The 27,595-nt window shown below is 45.5% G+C and overlaps 1 protein-coding gene across 2 annotated transcripts; it reads right to left on the minus strand.

Moving 5' to 3' along the window:
- Window positions 1-26,748, minus strand: tnn (tenascin N; the record flags this gene model as incomplete). Of its 2 annotated transcripts, none has more annotated exons than XM_084480951.1 (16): window positions 1-277; window positions 3,087-3,250; window positions 3,960-4,124; window positions 4,605-4,701; window positions 4,963-5,114; window positions 5,273-5,414; window positions 6,682-6,812; window positions 8,985-9,257; window positions 11,100-11,363; window positions 16,167-16,256; window positions 16,972-17,157; window positions 20,268-20,397; window positions 20,770-20,903; window positions 24,153-24,530; window positions 25,390-25,602; window positions 26,562-26,748. In XM_084480951.1, the coding sequence occupies 16 exons, from the start codon at window positions 26,746-26,748 to the stop codon at window positions 128-130; spliced, it is 2,856 nt and encodes a 951-aa protein (XP_084337077.1). In that variant the 3' UTR covers window positions 1-127. The 2 variants fall into 2 exon arrangements, with proteins under 2 accessions (XP_084337077.1, XP_084337078.1); XM_084480952.1 differs by having other exon boundaries at window positions 20,268-20,392; window positions 20,765-20,903; window positions 26,562-26,660.
- Between the last annotated feature and the right edge of the window lie 847 nt (window positions 26,749-27,595).

Genomic DNA, 27,595 nt, shown 5'->3' on the forward strand with positions numbered 1-27,595 from the left:
CACTCGGGATGTGAAGTAGGCTGTAGGATTGCAGTCGGTTGCAGGTGCGTGTGTGTGTGTGCGTCTGTGTATGTGTGTATGTGTGTGTGTGTGTGTGTGTGTGTGTGTGTGTGTGTGTCTGTGGTTCTCAGATGAGCTGGTGGTGGAGTCTGCGCTTCGTCTCGGTGGCCGCCAACGACCGCCTCTCCCTGCCCGACAAGGCCCCCAGGGGCCTAATCTTCATCTCTGTGAAGTCGAGGGACATGAGGTGGCCCTTCCACGGCTCCCAGTTCACTCCCTGGCGGGGGGGAGGGGGGGGGGGGGGGGGGGGAGAGAAAAGGAAAAAGAAAAGTCAAAATCAAAGCGGGGTGGAAGAGGCAGAGTACATTTGGAAGAGAGGTAGAGACGGCAGCGGGAGTGGAAGAGGAGGAGACGGATAATGGAGGAGGAAGCGGGAAAATGAAATAAGATAGTGGGGAGGGGTGGTGTTGGCTGATGGGGGCCGTGTATCATCGGGACACGAACATGTTTTCATGGCTCCACAAAGTGAAGGAAAAAAAGTTTGTGAATGTCATTAAGAGACATCACAACGAGCTGTGCGCGTGTGTGTGTGTGTGTGTGTGTGTGTGTGTGTGTGTGTGTGTGTGACAGAACTATAAAGCAGATTTTGATGAAGGCTGAGGCAATTCTGGTAAATTTCCTCCAGCATCTTTCCCTATCTCTCACCCCTAATTCATTCTCTCTCACTGTCCTTTCCCGATCTCCATTCGTCCATTGCACTCTCTCCATCTCTCTCCCTCCTCCCCATCTCCATCTCTATTGCACTCACTCTCACTCTCTCTCTCTCCATCTCTCTCCCTCCCTCTCTCCCCCCCTCTCCCCTCTCTCCCTCTACCTCTCTCCCTCTTAGACATAATGGCTATTGTTGTCGCACCAGCCTGGCAAAGCACCAGCCTCGTGGCCTTGAGAAATGTGCTCTGTTATCAAGGCTGATGGATTTTGGGCCTTCCTGATTCATCCCAGCGATTTAAAACAAAACAAGCTGAAGTGAAAAGCCTCAGGGTGGAGTTATCTCTGATTGCTGACCAGGGAACGGCAGCATCTGCTTGTGCCAAACAAGCTGTTTGTTTTTGTGCTGGACAGTGATGACGTATAGTTTCTGCTGTTGTTTTAGTTTTTGTCGCTATGATTCATTTTTCTGTGACTGCGATCACTACTTTATCTGTTGCCATCATTGATCGCTATCAGGGATTGTTCTTCCGCGTTAAGTCATACATCATCGTAATTATTAGAACCCTGAATTAGAATGAAGCGTCCCGTTAAATTAGTCGTCAAACGCTCTTTTTCTCTCATTTGACTAAATCGCTGCTGAACAAATATCGAATATATCACACACACACGGCACCTTGTATTAAATATTTAGTCTACTACACTAATCTTTATGAATAAAGATGGAACATTAATGTCCCATAAACGCTGAGCTACAGCTAAGTTATTGTACTCTAGCGTTATGATGCACAGAGGATGATCCACGGCCATGTCTCAGCATCCATCTTTAGCATCCATCTTCCTTGGACAATAGCGCCTTATGTTAGCTCATAAAAAGAAGGAGTGAAAATCAGTAGCGGGGGTTCTATATATGGCTTGATAAATTTGTTCCATAATAGAAGATGATGGATTCAGTGCAGTGCTCCCTTTCCTCCAAAATGGTGAAACTTGACTGTAGACTGGGCTTGCGTAGCCCCTTCTCACACAACGTTGCTAGTGCCACCTAGTGGTGAGTTTACACACTGCGGCAGCCCTGGGGCAATGAACTCCAAAATGTGTGTGTGTGTGTGTGTGTGTGTGTGTGTGTGTGTGTGTGTGTGTGTGTGTGTGTGTGTGTGTGTGTGTGTGTGTGTGTGTGTGTGTGTGTGCATTTTCATTTTCACTTTAAATAAACTGGTTCAAGCAAATCTAAACATATTCATAATTGAAGGAACAACAGGTAGGATTTGTACATGGACACATCACTTTAAATTGCCAATATATGAACAGGTTGCAATCAGGGTCATAGCCAGGGTTTGATAAATAGTAAGGTCCTGGTTTGGGGGGCGGGGATGGGACTTCAGTTGCGAGGGTTGTGTTTGATGGGGGGGGGGGGGTATATTCTGCTCGTCTCCCCTATGCACCACCAGATGTCACATACAGCGGACACAAACCTGTCAAACCTGGATTAAGCATGCACTCTCTGAGAAGATGTCAAACGCTGATTTGGGATACAGTTGTAGACCTTTAGTTTCCAAATTTAATTTTCTCCAAAAAAATGACTGAGGTCCGGACCTCGGTGACCCCATAGCGGGCTACGGGCGGGCATGGTGGCAAATTAGTTTAAGAAATGAGACCCTACACGACTCTCTCCGTATCGTGGCCTTTGGGCTGGATTCTATTATATTTGAACCGGGCCGGTTTCGCCGGGAAACAGGCAGGAAATTACGCCCTAGTGTGGATGTTCGCAAAAATGTCTGTTATTTCATAACTTTATAATTTGTACGTTTATTTCGGATCATAATTAACCTACATTTATGATTGTTGATGTCTTAACCTACGGGGCACGCGCTCTCTGAGAGGCAGTTCACTCACCGGCCAAGAGGTCGGGTGATGAGAGGAATTTCAGATTCTTACACATTGTGACAAGTCTTAGCCTGGAAACCAGACAACCTGTCCCGTTCTGACAGACTTCTAGCAGACCTGGCGAGGGTTGGGCCAATCACAACCGTTTATCGAACAGGGGGCGGGTTTGATCCGATGAACGGAGCGCCCTATGGGAGCGATGTAGAGGCATCATGACAAACAACCAAGACGGCCGCCGCTGACGTGTCACACGTTTTGCTGATTGATTGCAGCTCGGTCCGGTGGTGCCCAGGGGCATTTTCGGTCGACAACGGCCCTCGGATATCGGAAAAATGAACCGAAGACCCCCGACTAATACGCGTTTGCATGCTGTCTTGCGTGTCAGGCTGTTTCAGTCTAGCCCATAAAATAACATTCACAAGTGAACTATTTCACGGACGACCGGACAGAGAGTCAACGCCGACCCGCCCCTTGCGAGCAGACGCCCCCCTCACCATGCTGTGTCGGTTGTCGGCCCATCTCCCGTTGAGGTTGGCCAGGTGACAGTTCTTGTACCACCAGGCCCCGCGGTGGCTGAGGGCGCAGTTCCCCAGAGCGATGTCGTTGTCAGAGTCCACCGTGGACCAAGGACGTCCCTGGTGGTAGGTCATGGCGTCGCCTGGGCCAGGGACACACAGGGAAGGTTCGGCGAAGGTTAAAAACCACCAGAGTAACAATATTAAAAATAAAACCGTTTCGTCACCGCGGACCATTTGGCACACTTAAACTGAAAGTCACCTACTTTGTCTTTCTAGTTTTTGTTGTTGTTATTGTGAGAGAAGGATTCATTATTGAATGAGTGAGGGTGAGCAATCTCAATTGACTGTGGGAATTGGGGGTTTGGACCCAGAAACATGTTTACATATCAACACTTTTGTCGTTACCCTGACCAAATAAGATATTCTTCTTTAAATAAATGCCCTTGGTTATCATTACCGTTCCACAGAGCAGCGAGCCAGGCTAGTTCTTCTGTGAGGGATAACGCCATAAGCACAGGACAGCGGGAGTTCGGCTGAACGGCTTTAAAAAAAAAGACCCGAATCCTTCTTCTACTGCGCACCGTCCGCCGCTCCGCTGGCTTGCCTAGTTATACCTGTCTCCGTGTCCCCCCAGCGTTCTCAGTGTGGAGGCAGAAAAACACATTGTTCCACCGCCAGCTGTGTGTGTGTGTTGCTGCTGCTATATCTGTCTGCCTTAGAAAAACAAAAGAGCTGCCTTCTGACAAGTGATTCCACAGGTCTGCTGCTCTCCCTGTGTTTCCCTTTCTCTTTGTTTTTTGGATGATCATTTCCAAACAGAGAAAAAAAACAAAAACAAATGGTGCCCACCAGCTGTTCCACTGTATGTGCCGATGGAGAGCTTGAACTTCTGCTTGGCCGGGGCGATCTTGAAGCTGTCGTACACGGCGTACGCCCTCTCCGCGCCGAAGCCCAGGTCGAAGCGCACCTCGTACTGGGTGGGGCCGTTGGTGAGCTCGTAGATGCTGTCCATACCTGGCGGCGGCCAAACGGCGAGTGAGAGTGAGAACACGTTAAAGACCTACCCTTAAAAGGGACCCGGGGGAACTTTGCCCCTCGCAAGCGTGATCTCTCGCCACGAGGAATGGTTCAGTTCAATTAAATTCAGTGTTATTTGTAGAGCACTTAATCGCAGGTACAGTCTCCGTGCTTAACGGACCATGTATTTACATGACATCCCCCCTGACCCTAGCCCCCCAGAGGGCAAGATAAAACTCCCTTAATTAGGGAGTTATCAAGGAAGAAATAGCAAGGAAGAAATCTAAAGAAGGAACACAGAGTGGGATCCCTCCCTCCAGGGTTGATTGCAACGGGTGCCCAAAATTGACATCCACACATACTGTACATAGACACAGGCAAAACATTTCAACATCGGTGACGGGGTGACACTTTACCAACGCATTCTTCTCACGGTTCTTTCACATTGCGCTAAAGTACATTTTAAGTTTTGCGTACCGAGCCAGAACTCGTCTGTCAGGTTGCCAAAGCCGGCGACGTACTGTCTCCACCGCTTCATGAAGTCGAGTTTGCCGACGGTGCGTCTCTGGAGCATCTGGAGCAGAGAGGGAGAAAGTCGTGATTAATCTGAGGCACACACTCAAGGACGCCCGCCTGGTTGTCACATCAACGACAAACCCTTCCAACGGCCTTCAAATCAGCGTTGATAGATATAGGAGATCGCTTTTAATAGCTTAGCAATCGTTGCTGCTAATGTCATTTTATTCCTGGCTATGAAGTCTGGCCTGTGATGCAACGCGCTGGACTTCTTTGATCTACAACGGAGGAACATGTGAGTGGGGGGGGGGAAACCTACGAGCCAGCCTCCCCCGTCGGTGTCCATGTCGCAGAAGACCTCGGTGGCCCGGGAGCGGTTGGCGTGCAGGTAGATGGTGTAGACACCGCTCTGGCTGTTGCCGTTCCTCATGACCTGAACACAGTCCAGGGGGAGGGCGTAGAGGTGGCCCACTGGAGCCATCGGTGAGAGCACAAGCAGGACAGCGGGTCAGGAGAACCAATCACGACCATGTGGAGTGGAACCAATTTGGAGAAGAACTGTTCCAGTCCTGTAACCGGGTCACGTGCACGGCTGGCATTGTGTGGGCTTGTGTGGCTGTGGCACTGACCTGTTTTGAAGCTGGTCTCCACCACCTTGCTCCTCTTGGCCCCGTGGTAGGCGATAAGAGTGACGACATATCTCTTCCCGCTCACCAGACCGGCCAGGGAGAAGCTTGCTCTGTCGCCTGCGCCCAGCCTCTTCTTAATAGTCTGCTCGTAGGGGGGAGAGTGACATAGTTTTAGGACTCTGTGATCACAACGATTCATGATGAAACACATGATGAAATAGGCCTTCATTGTGTAGCATCCCAGGTAGCTTTGTTGTATAGTGGGTAAGGGGTTAACCTAACAGTTGTTAGTGCTTGGGACTTGTTTATATGAACATCCTTACCGACAGCAATATATTGATATATTGTTTCTCTTTCTTCTGACAAATGTACTAAATGTGCTAAATGACCTGAATGTAAAATGTATATGTAAAATGCCTTCCTCTGAGTTCAGAAATGTCTGACATGCATCACTAGTTTATAATTCGGGGTGGGGGGGGGGTAGAGTGTAGTGTAGTGGTGACTAAGGGGCTTGAGTCCCAGCTAAAAGCTACTTGTTCCATTCCCGATGGCGACAGCTGCATGGAGCGTGACCCCCTCCTCGCCTGCTCCTTAATGACATGCATTCACATTTAATGTAAGTCCCTTTGGATGAAAGCGTGTGACAAATAAATTGCGGCATAATTTGTTGGGATTTGCCACCAGAGGCCAGTGTTATACACAGCTTGAATAGACAGACCGAGGGTCAGTCCAGCCTCCGAGCTGAATATGGGTTTTGTAAATCTGCAATCCATAATGTATGGGGCTTCATGGTGAAGGCTGGATAAGCCCAGATGTATTTCTACTGACGCAGTTCACTCCTGCACCTCCGGAAGAAAATGCATAAGATTTATACAAGATGGTATTTTCATTGTCATCGCGCTGTCGTCGCTCGTCATGGACATAAGCCTTAGCTTGCCGTGGAGCAAGCTCAGGCTTTTTTTTTTTCCAATCTTAGTAGACCTGGACTGAGTTAAAAGGTGGTTGATATTTAGTCCGGCTTTAGGAAGTCAAATTCGATTCACAAAGCAAAGATGTGACAACAAAAGCTTTTTGGTTTCACGTGGGTGGATGAGGTAATCAAATGAGGAGGAAATCTCATGAACCCCACAAGCTACCGCATACACAACCCCGCCAGGAATAGTTAAAGTTTAGCCGGATCCCGAAGTTTCACCTTTAACTGAAAAAACCTGTTTTATGCAGAACTATTTTTTTATTATTCCAAACCCGTCACTATTTACTATGCAGTTATTTAGCAGACACTTTTTATCCAAAGGGCACTGAATTCAGACACTGGTTATTATGGGATGGGTAGTGGTTTGGCATCTGGCTAACAAGGCAGCCTACAGCCAAGCATGGGGGATTGAACCCAGTGCTTTTGAACTCATTACCTCCGTGGTGCCGTCCACCGCTCGGTAGGTCAGGATGTATCCCTCGATGACAGCGAGCGGGGGTATCCATGTCAACCCGGCGGTGTCCATGGCAACATCTGCAGCCTTCAGCTCGTTCGGGGCATCGATGCCTGTCAGGAGTAGAGGAAGCGTTGTTAATGACTTTAGACCGTTTTATACTTTATCTACTTTTGTCCGCTTTATTTCCTCGCATTTTCTTCACGTTCAACTGAAAAATACAGAGACCACCAAAGGCTGTGTTCAGCTTTCCTCTCTAAAAAGACATAAAGCTGTGCTCAGCTTTCGCTCTAAGGAGTAGTATACCAGTAAAAGCCTAAATGATATTTCGCAAAGTCGCAGAATGCATACATCTCACTTACATCATGAAGGATGTTTCAATTACATCCAAATCAATAATATCCTGGTCTTCCTCAATCAATCTCCCCCTGTCAACTATTTTATATTCCCTGCAAATTGAAATAGATAATAGCAATACCATAAATGTCACCTAAGTAACACATGGACCGAATGGAGAAAACATTAAAATCACCATATTTGCTGAGGAAGTTCCAACAGACACATAAATGGCTCCAGCTTCCATAAATCACAACTAACAACAGATTTCAAGGCATCCCAAATGATTTTACCTTACACAGCGGCATGTTGCCGTCTGAATCTAGCGCCATTATCAGCTTGTTACCGTGACAACCTCCACGTGAATGATGAGAAGAGGATGCTGTATATTATGAGCCTCTGCCCCTCGTTGAAAAAGGTGTGGGCTCAAAGTGAAGAAAAGATGATGTTCACTAATGAGTTTCCAGTTGATTGTGCACCAATGCTGCTATTTAAACTCTCCACCATATGCTGCGGCTGCTGTTGCTGTTTTTACATCATGCTGAGTTAAAGGACATGGCCAGCGGCCTGCACTGGCCTGTGGGGAAGCATTTCCTCCTGCCTGCCGGCGCTCAAGCTCTGGCTGCTTGTGGAAGTAATCTCAGACCCCCCCCCCCACACACACACACCCGCCGGAAAGAAAATAGGAAGGACATTCTCCACATTAAGGCAAAATATAAAATGGAGTGCAGAATGTTGCCGTATTAGCGCAGAATAATTCAATTGACTTAATATATTCAGATGTAATTACATGTACAGTTTACTAAGCTTGTTAGAATTAAAAAAAACGGTTGATGGCCATTGCTGACCCAATCCACTGCAGCATTTCCTTCAAAACCCTGATTATATTCCGGATCAATCCGAACCTAAACAGATCTCCCAGTCTGAACCCCATTAACCACATGTCACTACCTGCTGCTGCAAAGACCCCCAAACCCCCCTTAGCTTGACCTTGTTAGCGGTCTCGGTGCCCCTTTAAACGATGTCAAGCCCTCCCTCTCTTGTGAAAGGAAGTCAATTGCAGTACAGATTCTAGAGCAAGTGCTACTTATCTCGACGTGCAAGGACGCTTTGATTCGGTTTATCTTGAGGGTTGCTGTGCCACTTCTTAAGGCCTCTGCCAACCCAGCATGTGATGGTTGCATGCCGTTTTACCCAGTGGAACTCAAGTCCCAGTGGAATCAGCCCCACATGCCAAAAACAGCAGCCCTGTTCAGGCCAGGAGCTCCGTGTCGTAAAACCGTTCGCACGTTTCGAGTATTCATGGTTTTCTGCTTGGTGAAAGAATCGCATTTGTTCGAAGGGATGATTAGTTTTTTGGTGCTCTATTTTGATCATTCAATTATCAAAATATGTTGATTTTGTTCTTAACAGGAAACTGTGAAAGACTTTGGTTTGATGGAAGTTTTGCCAAACACAATGTTTCTGAATGCAATTTTTCCGAAAAGTATTATGCCTTGAATTTAATTAGTTTGACACATAGCTGTTCATAGCTCATTTTCCAAACATCTCACATTTATGCTCAACCCTCTCGTGTTTGCCTTTAACTATTCAAGTGGATGTCACTGACTCAGCTGTTACATTATGAATTATTGCATACCTCAAATAAAATGTTTGCAATGACAGTTAGGCTTTTCATTCAGAGAACCCATTAACCATTCCATAGAGCGCATGGAAATACCTTAATGCATTCAAGCATTAGAGAACATGAGTGCATTTAGTCAACGGAGAAGAACAATATTTCCAATAAATAAATAAATAAATGTTTTAAATATAGAGAATAAAAACACACCGCATAAACACACGTGCTTCACCCTTACACCGATGACACAGATCCGTGACAACCTTAGAATCAAGCATTCGCCCTTTTGGCATCGCACACTTCTTCCCACAAAATCAAGGGAAGAAACCTGTTTCAGCTTGTGTTGAGATCTTCCTGCTGACTTTGTCCCCCTTGACGGCCCAGACAGAGACAGTGAAGCCGGCCCCTGGCTTCAGTCCCGTCAGCCTGTAGGTGGTGGTGTCGGGCCCCACGGGAATCTCTCCTCCAGGGGCCTCAGAGGAGGAGGAGGAGGTGTAGGTCAACACGTAGCCGTCGACCGGGGCCTGGGCACGGTCCCAGACCACGCTGAAGGCGGACTCTGATTCGTCTCGGGCCAAGAGGTTAGTGGGAGCATCCAGCTCTGCAGGAGGACGGTGGCGGGAGTTAGTGAGAGCAGACCAGGGCTTGCTGCACCCGTTCAGTGAAAGAGAAAGAGCCTAGCCATCTATCAGCTATTAGTGAGTGAAATGCGCTGTGAGAATATCTGCTCTGGTTGACTGTGCCTGTATTCAGATATAGACCGCTCTGGGGATATATTTGACCAGGTTATGCGTTCATTCTCCCTTATGTTGTTACGATCACAAATTAAAACGTGCTACGTTGCCTCCTTCCTAGACCCATGTTTGAATCATTGAATTGAATCATCATTCATCACAGCAGTGACGCAAGCCTATCAAAAACTATGCTAATCAAAACCCATCACAAAATCAAGTTTTTATCATAGTCAAACAGGGCCTAATCCAGAGAGGTCCTCCCTGAGGAGTGTGGTCGTCCCAAGCACAGCCATCTTGTGTTATTCGCTTATAATTTAAGTCTAAACTCTAAACCCATTGAAATGCAAATGCAATCAAATACTCAATGGGTTAGTGACATAACAATACGTAGTGATAACATTGAAAATAGATTATATGGTTGTTAAAGACGCTCTGGGGAATACTTGGAGAGCTTTCATGATTGCAAGTAGTTGAATGAGTTAAATTGATTTTGTGCTTAAGAGCTCCGACACGGTGTCAGAGCGGACCTGAGAGGCACTGAAGATATGATAATAATATACAACTAAAGAAGCAGTTCAGGGAAAATGTGGTGGAGTGGGTTTCAGCCAGATGCGGTCTCATTCTCCTTCATTAGCTGTCATTTTCTTCCCTCAGTGTGTCTGAAGGAGAATGGTATCCGTGAAGGTGATGAAAATGAAGATGTGAAATGTTCACTCACTTAGCTGACTTGGGTGTTTAGCTAAGAGACACGGTCCTGATGCCTGAACAGACCATGATAATAAGAGGAAAGTTTCCTCAGAAGAGAAGTCAGTCTAATGTTTTTGAACTACTGCCATTTTTTTCTGTTTTACTGAAGATTTGAGATACAAGATGAGATTCTTGTACAAAGAAGTCTATTTTTCTGGGTTTATGATGACTTATTGTTAAAGGAAAATACAACTGAGACAATGAAGATACTGTTTTTGTGTTTAGATTCATTGTTCACAAAGAGTAGAGTGAAATTGCTAAAATATATGAGTATAAATATATGCTCAAATATATTTTTCAACAGATTTTGGCTAATAAGGTCAAATACGAATGCGGTCGAACCGAGAACTGGGCTGATTGAGAAAAGAATGGCCCAGTGCTTCTGGTTTGACTAAGTGGAAAGTAACCGTATTTCCCCAAAGGTTGGACTATCCCTTCATCATGAGATCAGATCAAGATTTTAAATGATCTTCTTCAACCCCATGGCCACTTTGTAATCTAGACGATTATAATTTCGGGAGGCAATCCATTTTACCACTCTGGGAAACTCATTATTGACGGTCAGAAAAGTCAAGATCATGTCCAGATCCTGGTCAAGATCCACCTCCAATCCTGGTCTCAAACGTTATCAATCTATAGTCATCGTTCCTTGTTTGGCTGACACCGTCGCAGACCCCTGGGCTGAATCAAATGTCCCCCTTGATCCGTTACTTAATGTACGCACTTATTGTAGGTTGTACGTCCTTGCACTTTAAAATAGTACTTTACAGCATCGTGTAGCACCTTATCCTAGCTATCTTTGTTGTATACGGGGAATGGGTTAACCTAACAATTGCTAGTGCTCGGCACTTGCTTCTATGGACATCTTACTGTACCGACAGCGACATATCGTTGTTTCTCATTGTAAGTCGCTTTGGATAACAGCGTCTGCTAAACGCCCTGAACGCCCTTCAACACCTCACCCGTCTGAGCGTCGGTGGAGCTCCGCGCGCTGACCCGGTCCCCGTTCACCGCCCAGACGTAGACCGTGTAGCGGACCCCCGGCCGCAGCCCCTTCAGCCTGTGGGTGTCGCTCTCGGGCCCCAGGGGGACCTCCCGGCCGGGGCCCTCGGACGAGGTGTGCGTCAGCACGTAGCCGCTGATCTCTGATTGGACGCGGTCCCAGGTCACCAGCGCGGTGTCCTCCGTCACCTCCGTGGTGACGAGGTTGGCGGGAGCGTCGAGGTCTGGGTGAAATATGATTGGTAGCTTTAGGAAAATGGGAAAAAGTGGAATGACAGCGTCTAGGAATAAATAGTTACGATGGCACCAGAGGGGAAGATAATTAAATGTAACAGTTTTATATGGTGGTGGCTCCAGCCGCCCTTGTATTGAACACGGGCGCAGTGGTTAACCAAGCAGCCGATATATCGGAATGCTTGTCTAGTCAAGCACCATTGACTTTCTCCTCAAGAACAAAAAACCCTTGAAATGGACCAATCACTACACAAATACTGCCGGCATATGCATTATTGCACCTCCCCTGTAATCTTAGAGGAGCCAAAACATATTGATTTTTTCCCCTCAACAGTTTGATTTAATCCATATCTCCACAACACAAATCCCAGCCCCTCCTCCCCGCCCCCCCCCCATGGTGTAAACGTATGGATAAAAGGCATGGAAAGATGCTTTGGTCAAAAGCGTCTTCCACCAAATGGCATTAATCACGATGGCATCTGTGGATCTCTTCAGCGAGGGCTTATACTCTGAGCGCACATCTCCAGCCTGACAAAAAACAAAGACTATTAAGCTCTGCAGGGCCCGAGCACAGGCTGCACGGGGCCACAAGGTTAAAACTCAAGGGCCTCCTTTGTGCACAGAATTTAATCGTCCAGGGGTAGGGAGACATTGAGGCCTGTGCGGTTGCGTGGATTATATATGCGAGTGCATTTTTCATGTGTCTGTGTGTGGTTGTGCGGGTGTGTGGGCGTGTGTGGGATGGAGTCATAAATAATTTGGCGGATTTCTTCAAACACACAATTCAGACATTAAAGCCAGGGTGTGTGTGTGTGTGTGTCTATATTTTTATTCTTTGTGTGTTTGCGTGCGTGTGTGTGTGTGTGTGTGTGTGTGCGAGCATGTGTGCACGATTGAAACCAAAAACCACTGCGAAAACAGCGAGCGCGAGATGAATGAAGATGATAAATTAAGAGTCGCAGAAAGGGGAAGAAAGTATGAGAAAGGGAGTGAGGCAGACAGATAGCAATCCAGAGGAAATGGTAAAGCAATAATCCGTTCGTGTTCCTGCTCTGTGGCTCCGTCAAGGTCAGCGTTGTTCTCACAGTGTCTCTATCTGCAGCGGATCATCAATCCTCGATCTGCAGTGATTGATTCTGCTCCACGCGGAGCACTGCGTCGTCCTCGCTCTCTCTCCAACAATCTCCCTCTTTCTTCTCTGTTTCTTTATATTCAACTATTTGTGAAGCAGTAATAACAACAAAGAAATCCATCTTTTCGGTCAACACACACACACACACACACACACACACACACGTGCGCCGACATTCGATCGCACAAAATTGGCTCTTAGGAGCGAGTACATTTAGCAACCGATGTAGACATGTAGCCAATATGTCACAGTGTAACCACGGCCTCTATCATTACAGCTCATCTTCAGCCAAGTGTGTAGGACCTAATCCCTCACTATGGGCCGCTGACAGCTAGGTCATTCTACGAACACAGTGAAAAAAGCTAGGTACCTTCATAACTATCTGTGCTCTTGAATCTCAATGGATGTGACAGAATTCTCATAATCGTCTTCATCATCCTTTATTGTGATTCTCTTCAATAGAAATTGACCTGAATGTGTTGGCGTGGGGGTGTGCGCCGCCACTTTAAGAGTGTGTGTGCGTGTGTGCGTGTGCGTGTGTGTGCGTGTGTGTGTGTGCGTGTACGTCGGTGCCCTGGCCAGGTCCTGAAGTGTATGTGACGGATTGAGTTACGACCCAACAACAGTGGCTAGGGCTAGACTTGGAGAACATCAGTTGCGCCGCAACCATGTGGAAAACAGCTTATCCATTATGGGTGGTAAGCTAGCCAGGCGTGGACCCCTAGCCCCCCCTCTGCGCCAGGGCTGCTTTTCATCATTCTTCACCCTTGCGGTGTCGCGATAACCACAAGAGCCGGAGCGAATAGCCAAAGCATGCTAATGCAGTGTTATCTTTCAAAATATGACAGTGTATTGATGTAACTTATAACCTGGTACCTAACCTGTCGTTCTCTGCACTTTCTTGAAGCATATTTTTACTGTGCACCCCCCCCCCCCCCTCCCCCTGCCCACGAAACCATTATAATAATGGACAACGTGGCCTTTTCATACTGTCATGACTCATGACCAATACTTGTGTACTTGTACTATATACACAAAACAAACTACACAAAATCAGCCCAGACAGCGGTGATGGACAGGCCCAGCGAGGAGCCTTTCACACTCCCAGTGAGAGCTGTCAGGCCACAGCACTGCAGGGCTCTCTCTGGCCACGCCTCACAAAAGTCAAGACTAAACAGTCCCCCCCTTCTACCAGGAACATCTGCTTTTTGTTATGTGGACCTCTGGGTACATTCTATTGAATCCGAAACAGGGGTAGCAGTAGCAGGGATATGCACAGTTTTATGGGTCTTATGATATTCTGGCATGGTGTCACCCATTATGCCAGCGCAGAGTTTCCATTCGCTTTGAGCAGGGGCCCATAGGCATTTACCGTCAGTAGAGTCCCTGTAAAATCATGTGATTATTCTGTGTTATGTGTACACCAACAGACAAGGGCTATCATCCAGTTACAGCGAAGATGATTAAAAGCAGATAAGTCTATTTGTTTTATAGGCAGTACAATTTCAGTATATATGACTTTCATATTCCCCATTAATTCAGGTCATATTCAGGCGCTTCGTGACTGTAAAGTAAGTGGTCAGTCTGAGTCAGTTCCAACTGAGTCAGTTTTTTTCAGTATTTCTTCAGCTGTAATTAAGTGCTATTGCTCTAACGTGACAAACTTATGAAGTACAATTGGGATACAAAACATTTAGCCACAAATTATCCTGCGTTGTCTCACTGTTTCCTAGCCTGGCACCGTTTCCAGGTCCCTTCAGTCTTACCATGGCAGTGAAGTAGAGGGGGAGCAGATGTTGGAGATCCCTGATTGGATTACTGAGTAGTTCTCTCCCACTGGTAACCAGCTTTATCACAGCCCACTTAGAGAACACAGACTGTACTCGCACCCTGCATCACCATGAAAGCTGCTCTGTGCGACACTTTGGATCAAGGATGGAAGCCGCTGAAGTGGAGGGAGGCTCACTGTCTGAAGGATGGAAAGGAGCTCGGACTTAGACAACACACTCACACGCACACACACACACACACCCACCCACCCACCCACCCACACTGAGGTGCACACAGACCCACCCACCCACCCACACTGAGGTGCACACAGACCCGCACGCGCGCATGCATGCACACAAACACATACGCACACACACACTGATGAAACCTGAACAGGTAGACTTTAGAAACATCCTTGTTGCAGCACTCTTGACGGACTTGAGCAGCCAACCAACACTCCTAAACCCTAACCATTAACTGAACTTGTATAGGCCCTAGGACCTATACAGACATTAAAGATACCCCCCCCCCCCCAAAAAAAAAAAAACTCCCAGACAGTCTGAGGGCCAGAGCAGGATGGATAACACAAGAGGGGAAAATGGAATCGAGAAAAGAGATGGTCAAGGAGATGGAAGAGAGAGAGGTAGTAGACACGACAGACGGACGATAATAAGAAAATACTATCAGGAACCAGACAGAGAGCTCTCTCAACAGGAGAATAACGGATGACGGTTGCGGAGCTATCGAGCAGATGGTCGCGTTTAAAGCTCCCCGATCAATACCCGCTCGCCACGGCGCTCGCAAACAATCAAACACAACCGTAGGAAGAAGAGACAAAACGAAAACACAGAGGACAACTCACTTATCACACAGACTGGCTGAAGACACGTGTGCGGTGATCACAGAGTATAATCTTTGAGTCATCACACACACACACACACACACACACAGATCCTTACCGTGTCCGCCACAAGTACCACTTAGCCTGCATCAGATCATTATGATGTTAAGGCTTCAACGCTCATACGATACCACATATCATGTGCTCACTGCTGGCCTCAGTCATCGCTGTGCTGTCATCGTTGGCTTTGAAACAAGGGCAATGCCTCTGTGAAGTGTCATCATGGGCTACTGCAACACTATGTATGACTTACTCTGTTTTCTCTATTAAGTTGCGACCGCTGTGGAATTGTCTAAAGTCCCACGCAGGGAAATACTAATGTGTGGTGCAAAATTCAATTAAATGAAATGAATGTCAATTTCAAACATGTTTTGACAAATAAGTATAGTAAGAGTATTCTTATTTTGTATCACTTTAAAAGCTTTATATCAACTTAATATAAACTTATATTTAATTAAAACGGAGAGCTCCCTGAATCTCTCTGTTGTGTAGAACAGACTGTGGCTGATGTCTAAGCATGGAGAGCAATGATGTCTGAGTGCTATCCAAGCAAGGATAACGGCAGTGTTTTAGAGAGAATGGATAAACGTAGGATTTGACACCTGTTTTGTAAAAAATACGGTCTTATTTTAGTAACAGTGACAAAATGGCATAGATTACTTTGTTCACCATCATTTACAACATATTCCAACGTTTAAAGCAACCATGGAAAACCTGGTTTAATTACTTATTATATGAAACACTTCTGTCATTTTTACATGCATGATTAAATCCCATGTCATTGTTTCTTTAAACATTGAAATCAATGAATCATGTTCAAACCAACTTGGATAGTAGCAACCAAAACAAAATACCATAAACTGGCTCACTCAGAGCCCCACTCCTCCACCCTCCCACCATTGGCCACCAGCCCTTTAGGAAACAGAGCAGCGAGCGTTGAAGACGGATATATCCCCAGAGTCTCATCCCTCTCCCCCTCCAGCCACTGACCTGTGACCCCGGTGGCTGAGGAGGCTTTCCCCTCCGTGGCTCCCACAATGGCCTGCACCGAGATCCGGTACTGTGTCCCTGGCTGCAGACCTGCAGACACACACAGGCAGGAGGGAGCGTGAGAGGCTGATCCCTGCAGGATCCCCCCCCAAAAAAAGATGCTATGCACTCCCTCTATTTATCATTATCATAAGATATCCATGTTATTCTATAATTCATAGATTGTTCAAATGATGAAAATATGGTATGACATGATGTAACATGATGTCATATGCCTTGAGATGACAGCATATAACATGACATCATATGACATCATGTGGCATGACATTTAAAAAGACGACACCATATGACACGACATGTGGCATGACATTTGAAATGAAATGACCTCATATGACATCATGTGATGTGACATCATATTACATGACATCCTATGACATGTTGTGACTTGAATGATGGTAAAACCCAGTTCAGTGCACTAGTCTCTTGGGTACTCTTGGGCGATTTGAATTCGCCCTGCAGCAGGGTCTCGAGAAGAGCAATACATTTCTTTCTGATTCCGGTACGTTTTTTGCGGGAGCCAATCACCAAGTTTGCTTCTCCCCCTGGCGCGCTATTGGCTGGTTTAACACAATGACGACAGGGAAGCGACGGCAGGCAGCCAATTGCGTACAGAGTCAGTTTAACTCGGCCCATTGATCACGCCTCTTGTGCTGAAGAAAATGACAGCAGCCTTCCCAGACCCAATAGCCAGGCTACTAGTCTCTGTGTGTTGGGCGGTGTGTGTGTGCTGAGTGGGACCACCCACCCACGAGGGTGTGCTTGGTGCGGGCCTCCTGACTCTGCTGCACGCTGTGCTGGCCCTGGAGCCCGCGGGGGTCGGTGTGGGTCAGCCTGAAGTGGTCCACCACCGCCGCCGCCGGGTTCTGCCACTCCACCACGATGGAGTCTGCTGATTGGCCGACCACCCGGATGTCATCGATCCCAGACACGTCTGTCGCAGTTTGCAGAGGTACAGAAAAAAGGATGTGAAATAGTTCAATTAAAATGGAACTAAATATTTAAATGAAATTAAATTTTGATTGAGTGTTGAGAATGTGAGTGTTGAGCACTACAGTATAGTTATTTCACTCTGACATATCGGTTTAACCGTGTTGAAATAGTCCAACTACAACATAGAGAAGGAAGAAGAGCAATTTATCTTAACACCATTTCAATAGAATGAAATGGCACAACATGATTAAACACGACAAAATATAACTTCACGGTAATAATACATTGACTCGTCCCTGAACATGATTTCATGTCAGGTGGATTTTCACCGGCAATGGTGGTGAAGAAAGCAAGAGAGACCCCTAGTGGCAGACAGTACACGTTATGCTTTTAAAGTGTTTAATGAGCTTTATTAAAATGTGTTTAATAATTCATTTTAAGGTGCTTAATGAGCGTAGCCACGACTTAATATCCATCACTTATCAGACATAACCATGAATATAAACCATCTGATTTATGCACATTTGGCTTCTTTTTCACATTAACCAAAACAATTAGACAACAATTACAGTGTTTGTTATAATACTTCCAAATCATCAGGGAATCATCATCTGAATATTTGCACAAAAGCAAATATCCTAAAAATAAACTAATTGCATTGGTGGATCGTTTCCGGGACATTCCAGTCACGATCATCGCTCATCCTGTTTGAGGGGAGCAACAGTTTGAAGCACTTTAAAATGCATGATGTTTTAAAGGCTTAAAAGATGGCTCCAGACGTTCCGTCATGCTTGGTAGGCTACTCGTAAAGCTTGATGCCAGATGAATGTACGGTTTACGGCGCACATTCCATTTTTACAATGTTTTAGGTTTGATATAATTAACCAAGATTTTTCTCTCCCACACACTCTCTCTCCTCCTGTGTAAAGTGTCTTTCTCTTTATGACTCTCTCTCTCTCTCTCTCTCTCTCTCTCTCTCTCTCATTCTCTCTCTCTCTCTCTCCTAGGTTATGACTCCATCATCTCCTTCTGTGTGGCGGTGTCTTTCTGTTCATGTCTCTCTCACTCTCTTTCGCTCTCTCTCTCTCTTTCTCTCTCCACATCTGCCAACAAGTCCAACTGCCAATAAATGCAATCTCCCCGCTCCCATTTCCTCCTAATTAAATGTCATGAGATGTAATTATTTTTATAGTAATTCTAGTAATACGCCAACAAACGCGGGTTGGAACACTTGGCGATGACAGCTGCCGCCATCGCTCCGTCCACAATCCACATGGTGCGATTGGCGTAAAAGTAGAAAATGGTTTGTCGGCGGGAATAGATGTGGAACGTTTAAACGCCACGTACGGTCAAAACAAATGTCACGCGTCATGAGCTGCCAGTCTCACGGCTATCAGAAAGCTAGCATAAAGTCAACTCCTGTCGGAACCAAATTTAGATTCTTTTTTTAAATGATAACCGTTGAAATAAGTCAAACCTAATCATGATCCTAATGAGCTTCCAGTCTCACAGATACCAGCCTAAATGTTCAGTTCTGTTTTTACCATGTCAGCAAGCTAGCATAAAGTCAACTCCTGTCATCCCCGAACCAAATTTTTCCTAAAAATACAAACGACTGTTGATAAACTCTATTCTTGAGTTTATTCTTTGTTTTTGTTTTCTTACACCTTTGAGTTTGACACCTGCGGCGCCTCTCTTTTGGCCTGCTTTCATTCTGCTGACATTTCGGGACAAATATTCAAACTGGCACAGCCTCAGCTTGTCCTGCCTTTATTGTGCTAGATATTTTAAGAATAAGAATTACTTTATTATCCTCTTTGGTGGAAATTTGTCTTCGGCTTCCCATTGAACACACGTACACACATAACATGTTGAAATGAGCAAATTAGTTAAATAAATAGTGTAAAATGCAGATTGGCTATAACAAGGGGTAAAATCGGACTGTGTTCAATGAGTGAATGGCAGAGGGAACGAAAGATTTCTTAAAAATGTTGCTGCTGGCACTAGGGACCCTGAATCTCCGTCCAGACAGGAGCAGCTCGAAGGCTGAGTGAAGTGGATGTGAGGGGTCTATGGTTATATTGCATTAGCCTTCCTGAGTACTGCTCTATCAAATATTGTTGGGAGCGGTTTTTGGGACTTGACAATCACCTTCCCTGCAATTTTTGTTATTTTGGCGCGTTTGTTTTTATTTAAAACACTCAGGTTCCCATACCAGGCAGTTATATTAAAAGAAAGTATGCTTTCTGTAGGTCATCTTGAGTATGTGCTGGCTGACATCAAAACTCCTCAACTTCCTGATTAAAAACAGGTTGGCTCTTTTAAAAATGCTGCTTGTGTTCTCATTAAAATGTAGGTTATGGTCAATAATTTAATTTAAATTGTTTTACCTGTTTAATTCATCATTTAACTCACAATAACTCACAAACTTATCATTTTACATCTGTTGCTCTGCCTTTGAGTTACTTATGAGCTCAAATCTTACTAATTAAATCCACCACCAATAGTACTTCAGGCTACATTCGAAGCCCCAAGCCTTTTCCTAATGGCTGTTGTACCTGGATAAAGCTTCTGATGTTATACCCGCACAATGGGCCATTAAGTTTATCACTTATTAACCAAGTAGTTAAAACTGTGCTTGCAATACAAAGCCAATACATTTTCTTTGTGCTTCCGTAAGGATCTCAGCGGCTCGTTCATCTCCATAATGTGTATTTCGCAAGGTTGATGACAGTTTTATTCAATTAAAAAGGAATGAAGTACTAAATATAATCACGTTTTCACCATAGACTGGAGTGAGGTGGTCATTCAAGTCCCGTCTTCCTGACCAAATATGGATTGCTCCTGCTGTTGGTTGCAAAATTCTCAACCAATGGCAACGCTCTACAGTCAAATCTGCACCATCAAACGGTCATTTGTATGGCTGATGTCATGGACGCCACATATATATTATTGGTGTGGTATGTTTACTGGGCATAATGGTTTTATCAATGGTTTTAACTTAGCATGTCCGTCCTTCTCCCTGTCCTGAACTGGAACTATTCCACTAACAGGAAGGGTGTTTCATGTTCCATTATTCAGCCATACGGATGACACTGCTCTCCTCCGTACCTGTGGTCGCCTCGATGCTGTCCGCTTCACTCTGGAAGCGGCTGATGGCGGCGGACACCTCCACAGTGTAGGTGACCCCAGGAACCAGACCTGAGATCAGGTAGGAGCTGTCTGTGTGGGGCACCCTCACCTGGGGTTGGACAAGCAGGAAGTAAACACGCATTCAGTTGGAAGTATTTCCTGAGGGCCTAAACAAATAAAGAGCCAATATTGTCCGGATTCAGAAGGGGTTTTACTCGGTTTTACTTTGCACATACTCAATTATTTTCTACATATATATTGTTCTGATACGTTGGTGCAGTTAAGGATAGACGATACAAAATCAACTGTAGAAGGACATAACATAAAGCAATTCAACATATACAAATCGTACAATTGAGGTATGAAATGTGCAGCTCCTCAACACTATCAGTTCAAGGCTTTCTTTTTTCGGGGAAAATCAGATAAAACCGGCTCCTTCACGGTCTCCCTAGGGTCTTATCTTACTGAAACCTAACCTCACCTCCTGCAGGGCCTTCTCCTGGTTCTTGGGGTGGTGGGTCAGCATGTAATACTCTGCACCCTGGACGGGCTGCCACTGCACCAGCAGAGACACGTCTGTCGCCTTAACCAGCTGCAGACCCTTAGGACCCGTCACTGGGGGGGACGGAGAGAGAGAGAGAGAGAGAGAGGGGGGGGGGGGGGGGTGGGGTAGGAGGGAGGGAGGAAGGGGCGAGGGAGCGAGGGAGGGAGGGAGGGATGGAGTGAGAGAGGGAGAGAGAGAGATCGAGTGAGAGAAGGAGTGAGGGAGAGAGAGATGAGTGAGAGAGGGAAGGATGGAGGGAGGGAGGGAGATAAATAATTATTATTGTATTGTTCAGAGCCATAGTTGTTTTAGATTTCAAATTGATACCAGTGACCTAAACAACAGAGGGATTTTATGCACTCTGCCCCAACTTGGATCCCCTTTTGATTATTTAAACCATTGCTGTTTTAAAGCCTTCCCTCTGGTGCTGCTTTTATGATGATATTCTCTTTTGTATTTGTATTGTTCATTGTTTTTATGTGGTCTGTTTGTAACTTTGATGTAATGAATGCTGCTGCTTATCTTAGCCAGGGGGTTTTTGAAAAACCTATTTTGTATCTCAATGTACCTGTCTGGATAAATTGAAGATTAAACAAATACATACATTACACCTGTGTTGATGATGTTCTGATGTGATTACTTTTGATATCATTAGTATTAGTATTGATTATTGTTATGATTATCATTATTACTAGCAGTACGAAAAACCTTCCTTTCTTTTAACCAAATCTTTCTATCTAGTAGAGGTGTGTGGGGGAATGAGGTTACAATACATATATCAAGGGTAGGACAAACAATAACATCATGGAGAGACAGAAGACTATTATGGCAGGCATAATAGTCAGAGCTAGACCCATGTGTTCATTAAAATAAACGTCCTGTGGCTACGGAATATGGAGACAGATTGATAACGGCTCTGCAGGTGCTGTTTAAAATGAAAGGCCTGGCTATTACACTGAGGAATGATTCAGCTGAACTATTTCAAGGAATGCTCAGTGTAACGTGAAACTGCGTGCAGAGAGGGTTGGGTCTCACCAAGAAGGAGTTCATATCTGATTGGGCAATTAGCGGACAGTGGGGAGGCAGGAAGCAGATTGTTTTGCTAACGTTAGCTGATGGCTTTCCTTCCAGTAGCAGATGCTCCAAGGCTCATAACTTTGTGTTGAATATCGTCAGTCTCATCTCGTGGGACGTTTTATAAACATTTTTAACATGTGTTACTGCTATACTATGGGAATAGTAGTAATGTATATTTGAACGTCAAGAGAGGTAAAAAGTAATAAAATGATATTTGCTGACAGAAATATATAATACAAATATAATAGAAGAAAATTAAAATATTAAATAGAAGAAATCTAATGCTCAGATACAATAAGATTTTTTCAAACTTTTTCAAAGTAAATATATAGGATTATGAATATAAATATTCTCTATGTTCAGCCATAGTCAATTGATCAGTAGCAAATTCTGTAGTTCAAAATAAATGAATATGCTTATTGTTTGTGTAATCATCCTTGATGATTTTTGATTAAATATATTATAAAATATATATATATATTATGTATTTATATTACATATAATTCATTCAAATTATGAATACCTATGCTATTCATAGGCTACCTTTGCATTTAAAGTTATCAGTCCATCAGTATTCCCTATATGAAAATATGATATAGTCTATATAATATATATATGGAATCAGTGGTTGGAAGAAGATGGTGACCTAAGCGGATTTAAGTAGCACTACTTCTAGTGATTTGTTAACATAATCCTTTTTGCTGCCGGGATTGACATTGGACAATCTACCAAGTGTGGAATTGGACCCTGACCAAACACACCCATGAGAGGGTCTCACGTCAGATGCACTCCTTTCCATTCCCTTCTCCTGTGGCGTACGACCATCTCTATTAACAAAGTCTAAAATAACACACAGAGTAAAACCTGATGTTTTCCCCTCTCTCCCCCCTGTTCCTTTAGACACAGAGCCACTGTTTGGCTTGGACTACATCAAACATGTCCTACACACGCAGTCATTACGGCCCTGCTACTGCGCTCCCCATGACAGGGAGAGAGCCCTTCTCTGAGATTATCCTCCAGAGAGCTGCCAATACGCAGACTGAACCGCCGTGTGGGTCATCTGATTATGGGTCCAAACCCCAACATTGTGGCTTTGCAATTTTTCATTAACAAAATGAAGGCCGGTTTTCTGCTCATCCATCATCGTGGGGAAGGAGACCTGGGAGTCTTGTCTCAGAAGGTGGAGTGTGAATTATGTTTATTCTATTGCATCACATTGCTAGTAGAAGCCAAGTTTAGAAAAGGGTTCTGGTTAGTGAGCAAGAAAGAAGCAATTTGAAAAGGTAGCTCAGGGCATGTGTGGACCAGAGGACATAAAGGCTCTCTTGTTTTCCTCAGATATGATCTGAGGATTAAAATTGTGAAATGTAATGTAATATAAAGCTGTTTGGGAGCTGTTTGGGGTTTCAGGGGATTTTTAATAGCAGAAAAGCAGGAGTCCCTTTGGCCAATCAGATCACAGTGCACCCGACTTCAACTCGTCTTGAGTGTTTCTTCACATATTAAACTATTAGAATTAATAACCTCCAAAGGTTATTCTGTTCATTATTTGTTTAGGAATATAAAATGTATAATCCTGCATATCTAAAACTGCAATTTTGTATTGTTTCCCATGATCCTATTAGGATAATCATTTTGTATTGCTTATAATAACTTGTGTCCCATCATTTTCACTATAATTTCCTAAAACACGACCTACTCATGACATGAGCCCCTTCCCCGCCCGTGGGACGTTTAAAAAAATAGGGCAAACATTGTTACCATATGTTACTACAATACTTTAGTTGGATATAATAGTAACAATAATTAAAAATCAACTGAAGTAAAAAAGTCAAATAAAATTATATTTGCTGACAAAAATATATTAAACATAAAACAAATAGAACAATTATTCCAAAATAGATGAATATACTTATTGTTTGTGTCATTATGGTAAATGGTAAACTGACAGACTGCCTTTATATAGCGCTTTTCTAACCAGTGGCCACTCAGAGCGCTTTACAACATTGCCTCACATTCACCCATTCATGCACACGTTCACACACACCGACGGCGGAGAAAACCACGTGAGGCGACCGCCAGATCCTCAGGAGCAGTCGGGGTGGGGCGTCTCGCTCAGGGACAACCTCGACACCTCCCCACCTCGGAGGAGCCGGTGAATCAAACAACCAGCAACCTTCCGGTTCCCAGCCAACCCCTCTCTACCTCCTGAACCCCCAGCCCTCACCGCCATCACCACTCACCCAGCGAGCAGTCGTCCCCATGGAAGCCCGGGCTGCAGACGCACCGCCCGTCCTCACAGCGTCCGTTCCCCACGCAGTCGTTGGGGCAGCGCTGCTCGCTGCAGTGCTCGCCGCCGTAGTGCGGGAAGCACACGCACTTGCCGTCCACGCAGCGGCCCTTGTCGTTGCAGTTGTCGGGGCAGGACAGCTGGCCGCAGCCGGGCCCCGTGTAGCCCCGGTGGCAGACGCAGCGGCCGTCCACGCAGCGCCCGTTGTCGTTGCAGTCGTCGGGGTCGCAGGCGGGGGCCGAGCAGTCGGGGCCCTGCCAGCCCGGGTCGCACACGCAGCTGCAGGCGTCGGGCTGGTAGGTGCCGTGGCCGCCGCAGCTGGTGTCCACACCTGGGGATGGGACGGGCCCGATAAGAGATAAGAATAAGAGTTTTTTTGGGGACACGCATGTTCCAAAACCATTTTTTTCCTTCCCGATCCCGATTGCTATTCCTGAAATTGAGTCTTCGGCCGATACAGAGTATGTACCGATACAGCATCTAGCACTGTGACTACTAATGGCACTTGTTCTTATTGAAGGGTTCTCTTACGGTGACGTTCTCACCGATTCTGCATTTTAAGCAGTATCTGAGGAATTCCTGTTACTGGTATTGGTATCAGAACAACTCTAGGCACACTGCAGATATGAAGGCGTTGGGCATTAGAGAGAGAGAGACGCTGCTGGAATAAACACATCAACTGAATTTAGATGAGGGCGGTGGGTTCATGAGAGTGATGGATTATTTTGTGCTATGTTTTTTTTCTTGCTTTCGTGGTGTTTACCCAAGCGTGTGTGTGTCTGCTGTGTCACGACTGTATGCAAACAACAATTAACAAGGACAATGAAACAATTTCTTGCACCTCGTGATCGCCTTCTGAAACATTTAATGGATCAGGCGATCAAAAATGCATCTTGTTACTAACGGGATCCTCGTTTCAACCCTAGACCGATCGCGCTACTCTCTTCCTGTTTACATGCGTAGATTATGTGCCAGGACGCACAACGTACAATAAGTGCGTAAGAGGGGTGTGAGGGGGGGGGTAAGGGGGGGAGGCTATAGGTGATCTCTGAAGAGGTGGGTCTTGAGACTTTTGCGGAAGCTGACGAGCTGGCGAGCGACTCTGCGGTCCTGACATCGGCAGGGAGCTCGTCTCCACCACTGCGGTGCCCAAACAGAGAAGGAGCGGTGACTTTGCGGTGACCCGTTACCTGCACCCTTGCCGCTGCAGCACCCGCCGGCACACTGGGTCTTCAGGTAGTTGACCTCCTCCTCCAGCCCGTTGACGCGGTACAGCAGGGACTTGAAGGTCTCCGACTCGCCGCAGTCACAGGCCGGCGTCCGCAGACGAATGTTGTGTCTGAACACCACCTCGTTCTCCCCCGTCCCGCCGGCGCCGGTGGGGCCCGAACCCGTCTGCACAGCTGTTTTGGAAACAGTAGGAAATATTGATATGAATGTTGATAATGGTAAGAATGAGTTGGTGATGGTTTCATATTGAATAGCTTTCCCCCTTACCCATCCTCCTCCCTTACTCTCCTAAAAACACCCTTCTTATGCACTTATTGCATGTTTGTACGTCTAGGCACTTAAAAATAGTACTTAGTATCTTATCCTAGCTATCTTTGTTGTATACAGGGAATGGGTTAACCTAGCAATTAGAAATAAGTGCTTGGTACTTGGTTCTATGAACATCCTTACCATTCTATGAACATCCTTACCGACAGCGATATATTGTTGGTTCTCTTTCTTCTGACAAATGTTCTTATTGTAAGTCGCTTTGGATGAAAGCGTCTGCTAAATGTCCTACATGTAAATGTAAATGTGAATACACTTTTTTCTTTCTTTTCCATTCATATTAGAACTGCCTATGCAAGTTTCAGGGTCATTATTTTTCTGCACACGCAGGGACTTGATGTATGATGATAACATAATGCAAGAAGGCCGTTCAACTCCTTTGTGCCTTTTAATGATTTGAATGTGTCAACAGGAGACCACCACAGCTGTTGGGAGGAGAATGTTTTTGATTCAAACTAATTTGATTACCTCTAACCATCCCCAGCGGAGCACCATAGAATATAATGACGCCCTACGTTCCCTTTGATGTACATGCAGCCCATTCTGAAGCTTTCACAAGATACCCCACAAGATACCTCCGTTTGTCTGTTTCATCTCTAACCACACCTCTGCATGCATTCCCAATGGTGCTACGTAGCTCCATCAGTAAAACATGAACACCGTCAAAGTTAGGGGTTCGATTCCCACTAAGACCACCCACACTCGGGATAAACACCCTCATGGTTGAACAAAGGCATCCACAAAAATCCCTGTGTCCTCTAATCACACATGTCTCAAGTCTCCGTGTCGTTTTCGCCACACAAACCTGCGTCCTGGGGCTGGCTCTGATCGCAGCCGCCCGGCTGCATGTCGATCTTGTACACGTGGCTGAAGGTCACGCCCTTCTCTGTCTCCGGGGCCCCGGTCTCACCGTCCGCCCTGCAGAGCCGTGAGGTGGCGGTGAGGAGGACAGCCAGTAGGCACGACGCCTTCCACAGGAGTCTGGTTATCATGGCTGGAGGCAGGGACACACGCACACAGAAATAAAAGTTTGGCTTTTGTTTCCAAGATGGTTGAACTCTTGTCCTGTTTGTTTATCCAGCCCACAAACACATGCGTTAGTACACACACGGGCTAGCCGAGCGAATAACGGCAAGGGTTTACGTAATATTCATGGTCTGATGCTCTGTGTCGCCTGACCAGGTCTTAGTGTTGCAGGGTCAAGTTGTGGACTGCAGAGCAGAAGATGTTCAGTGGGCTGGTAATGGCATCATTACTAAAGTGATGACAAATGAGCACTTTCAGGACATTGCGAACACTGAACCGTATCAGTGACAACACGTTTAGAGATATTTATATCAGGACAGTGTTCTTAGCCTCCGTTCCCAAGAGAGGGTGTTTTTATAAGAGCCAAGGACAGAAATATGACCTGGATGCCACTGTGTATTTAAACAAGGAAACTGAAACTGTGACGTAAGTGCGCGCGCGCGCGCGCGCGTGTGTGTGTGTGTGTGTGTGCGCGTGTTTAATGGGAACGGAAGTGGAGAAAAGTGCAGTAAAATAAAACGGTGCAGTCATCACTTTTACCAAAACTATTATAATCCAGACCACAGATGGTCTGGATGTCATTTATTTCATCTTCAAAGGGCACAGAACTCGGTCATGGAATATGATGTCATCACGTCCAAAGACAGTGACCAGTATTATTTTGCAATTATTTTCTCAGTAATTTGTTTTTTTTAAAACGGGTGCTTTTGCTGTTTCAAAAGAAGAAGAAAAAAAACTGAAAGAATACTTATGTGTTATAGGAAGAACATATGCTGGAGTTACCCCCCTATACACCTCATGGAGTGTGTAGCA

Source organism: Micromesistius poutassou, assembly GCF_964030765.1.
Source record: "Micromesistius poutassou genome assembly, chromosome: 16".
Classification (NCBI taxonomy): domain Eukaryota; kingdom Metazoa; phylum Chordata; class Actinopteri; order Gadiformes; family Gadidae; genus Micromesistius; species Micromesistius poutassou.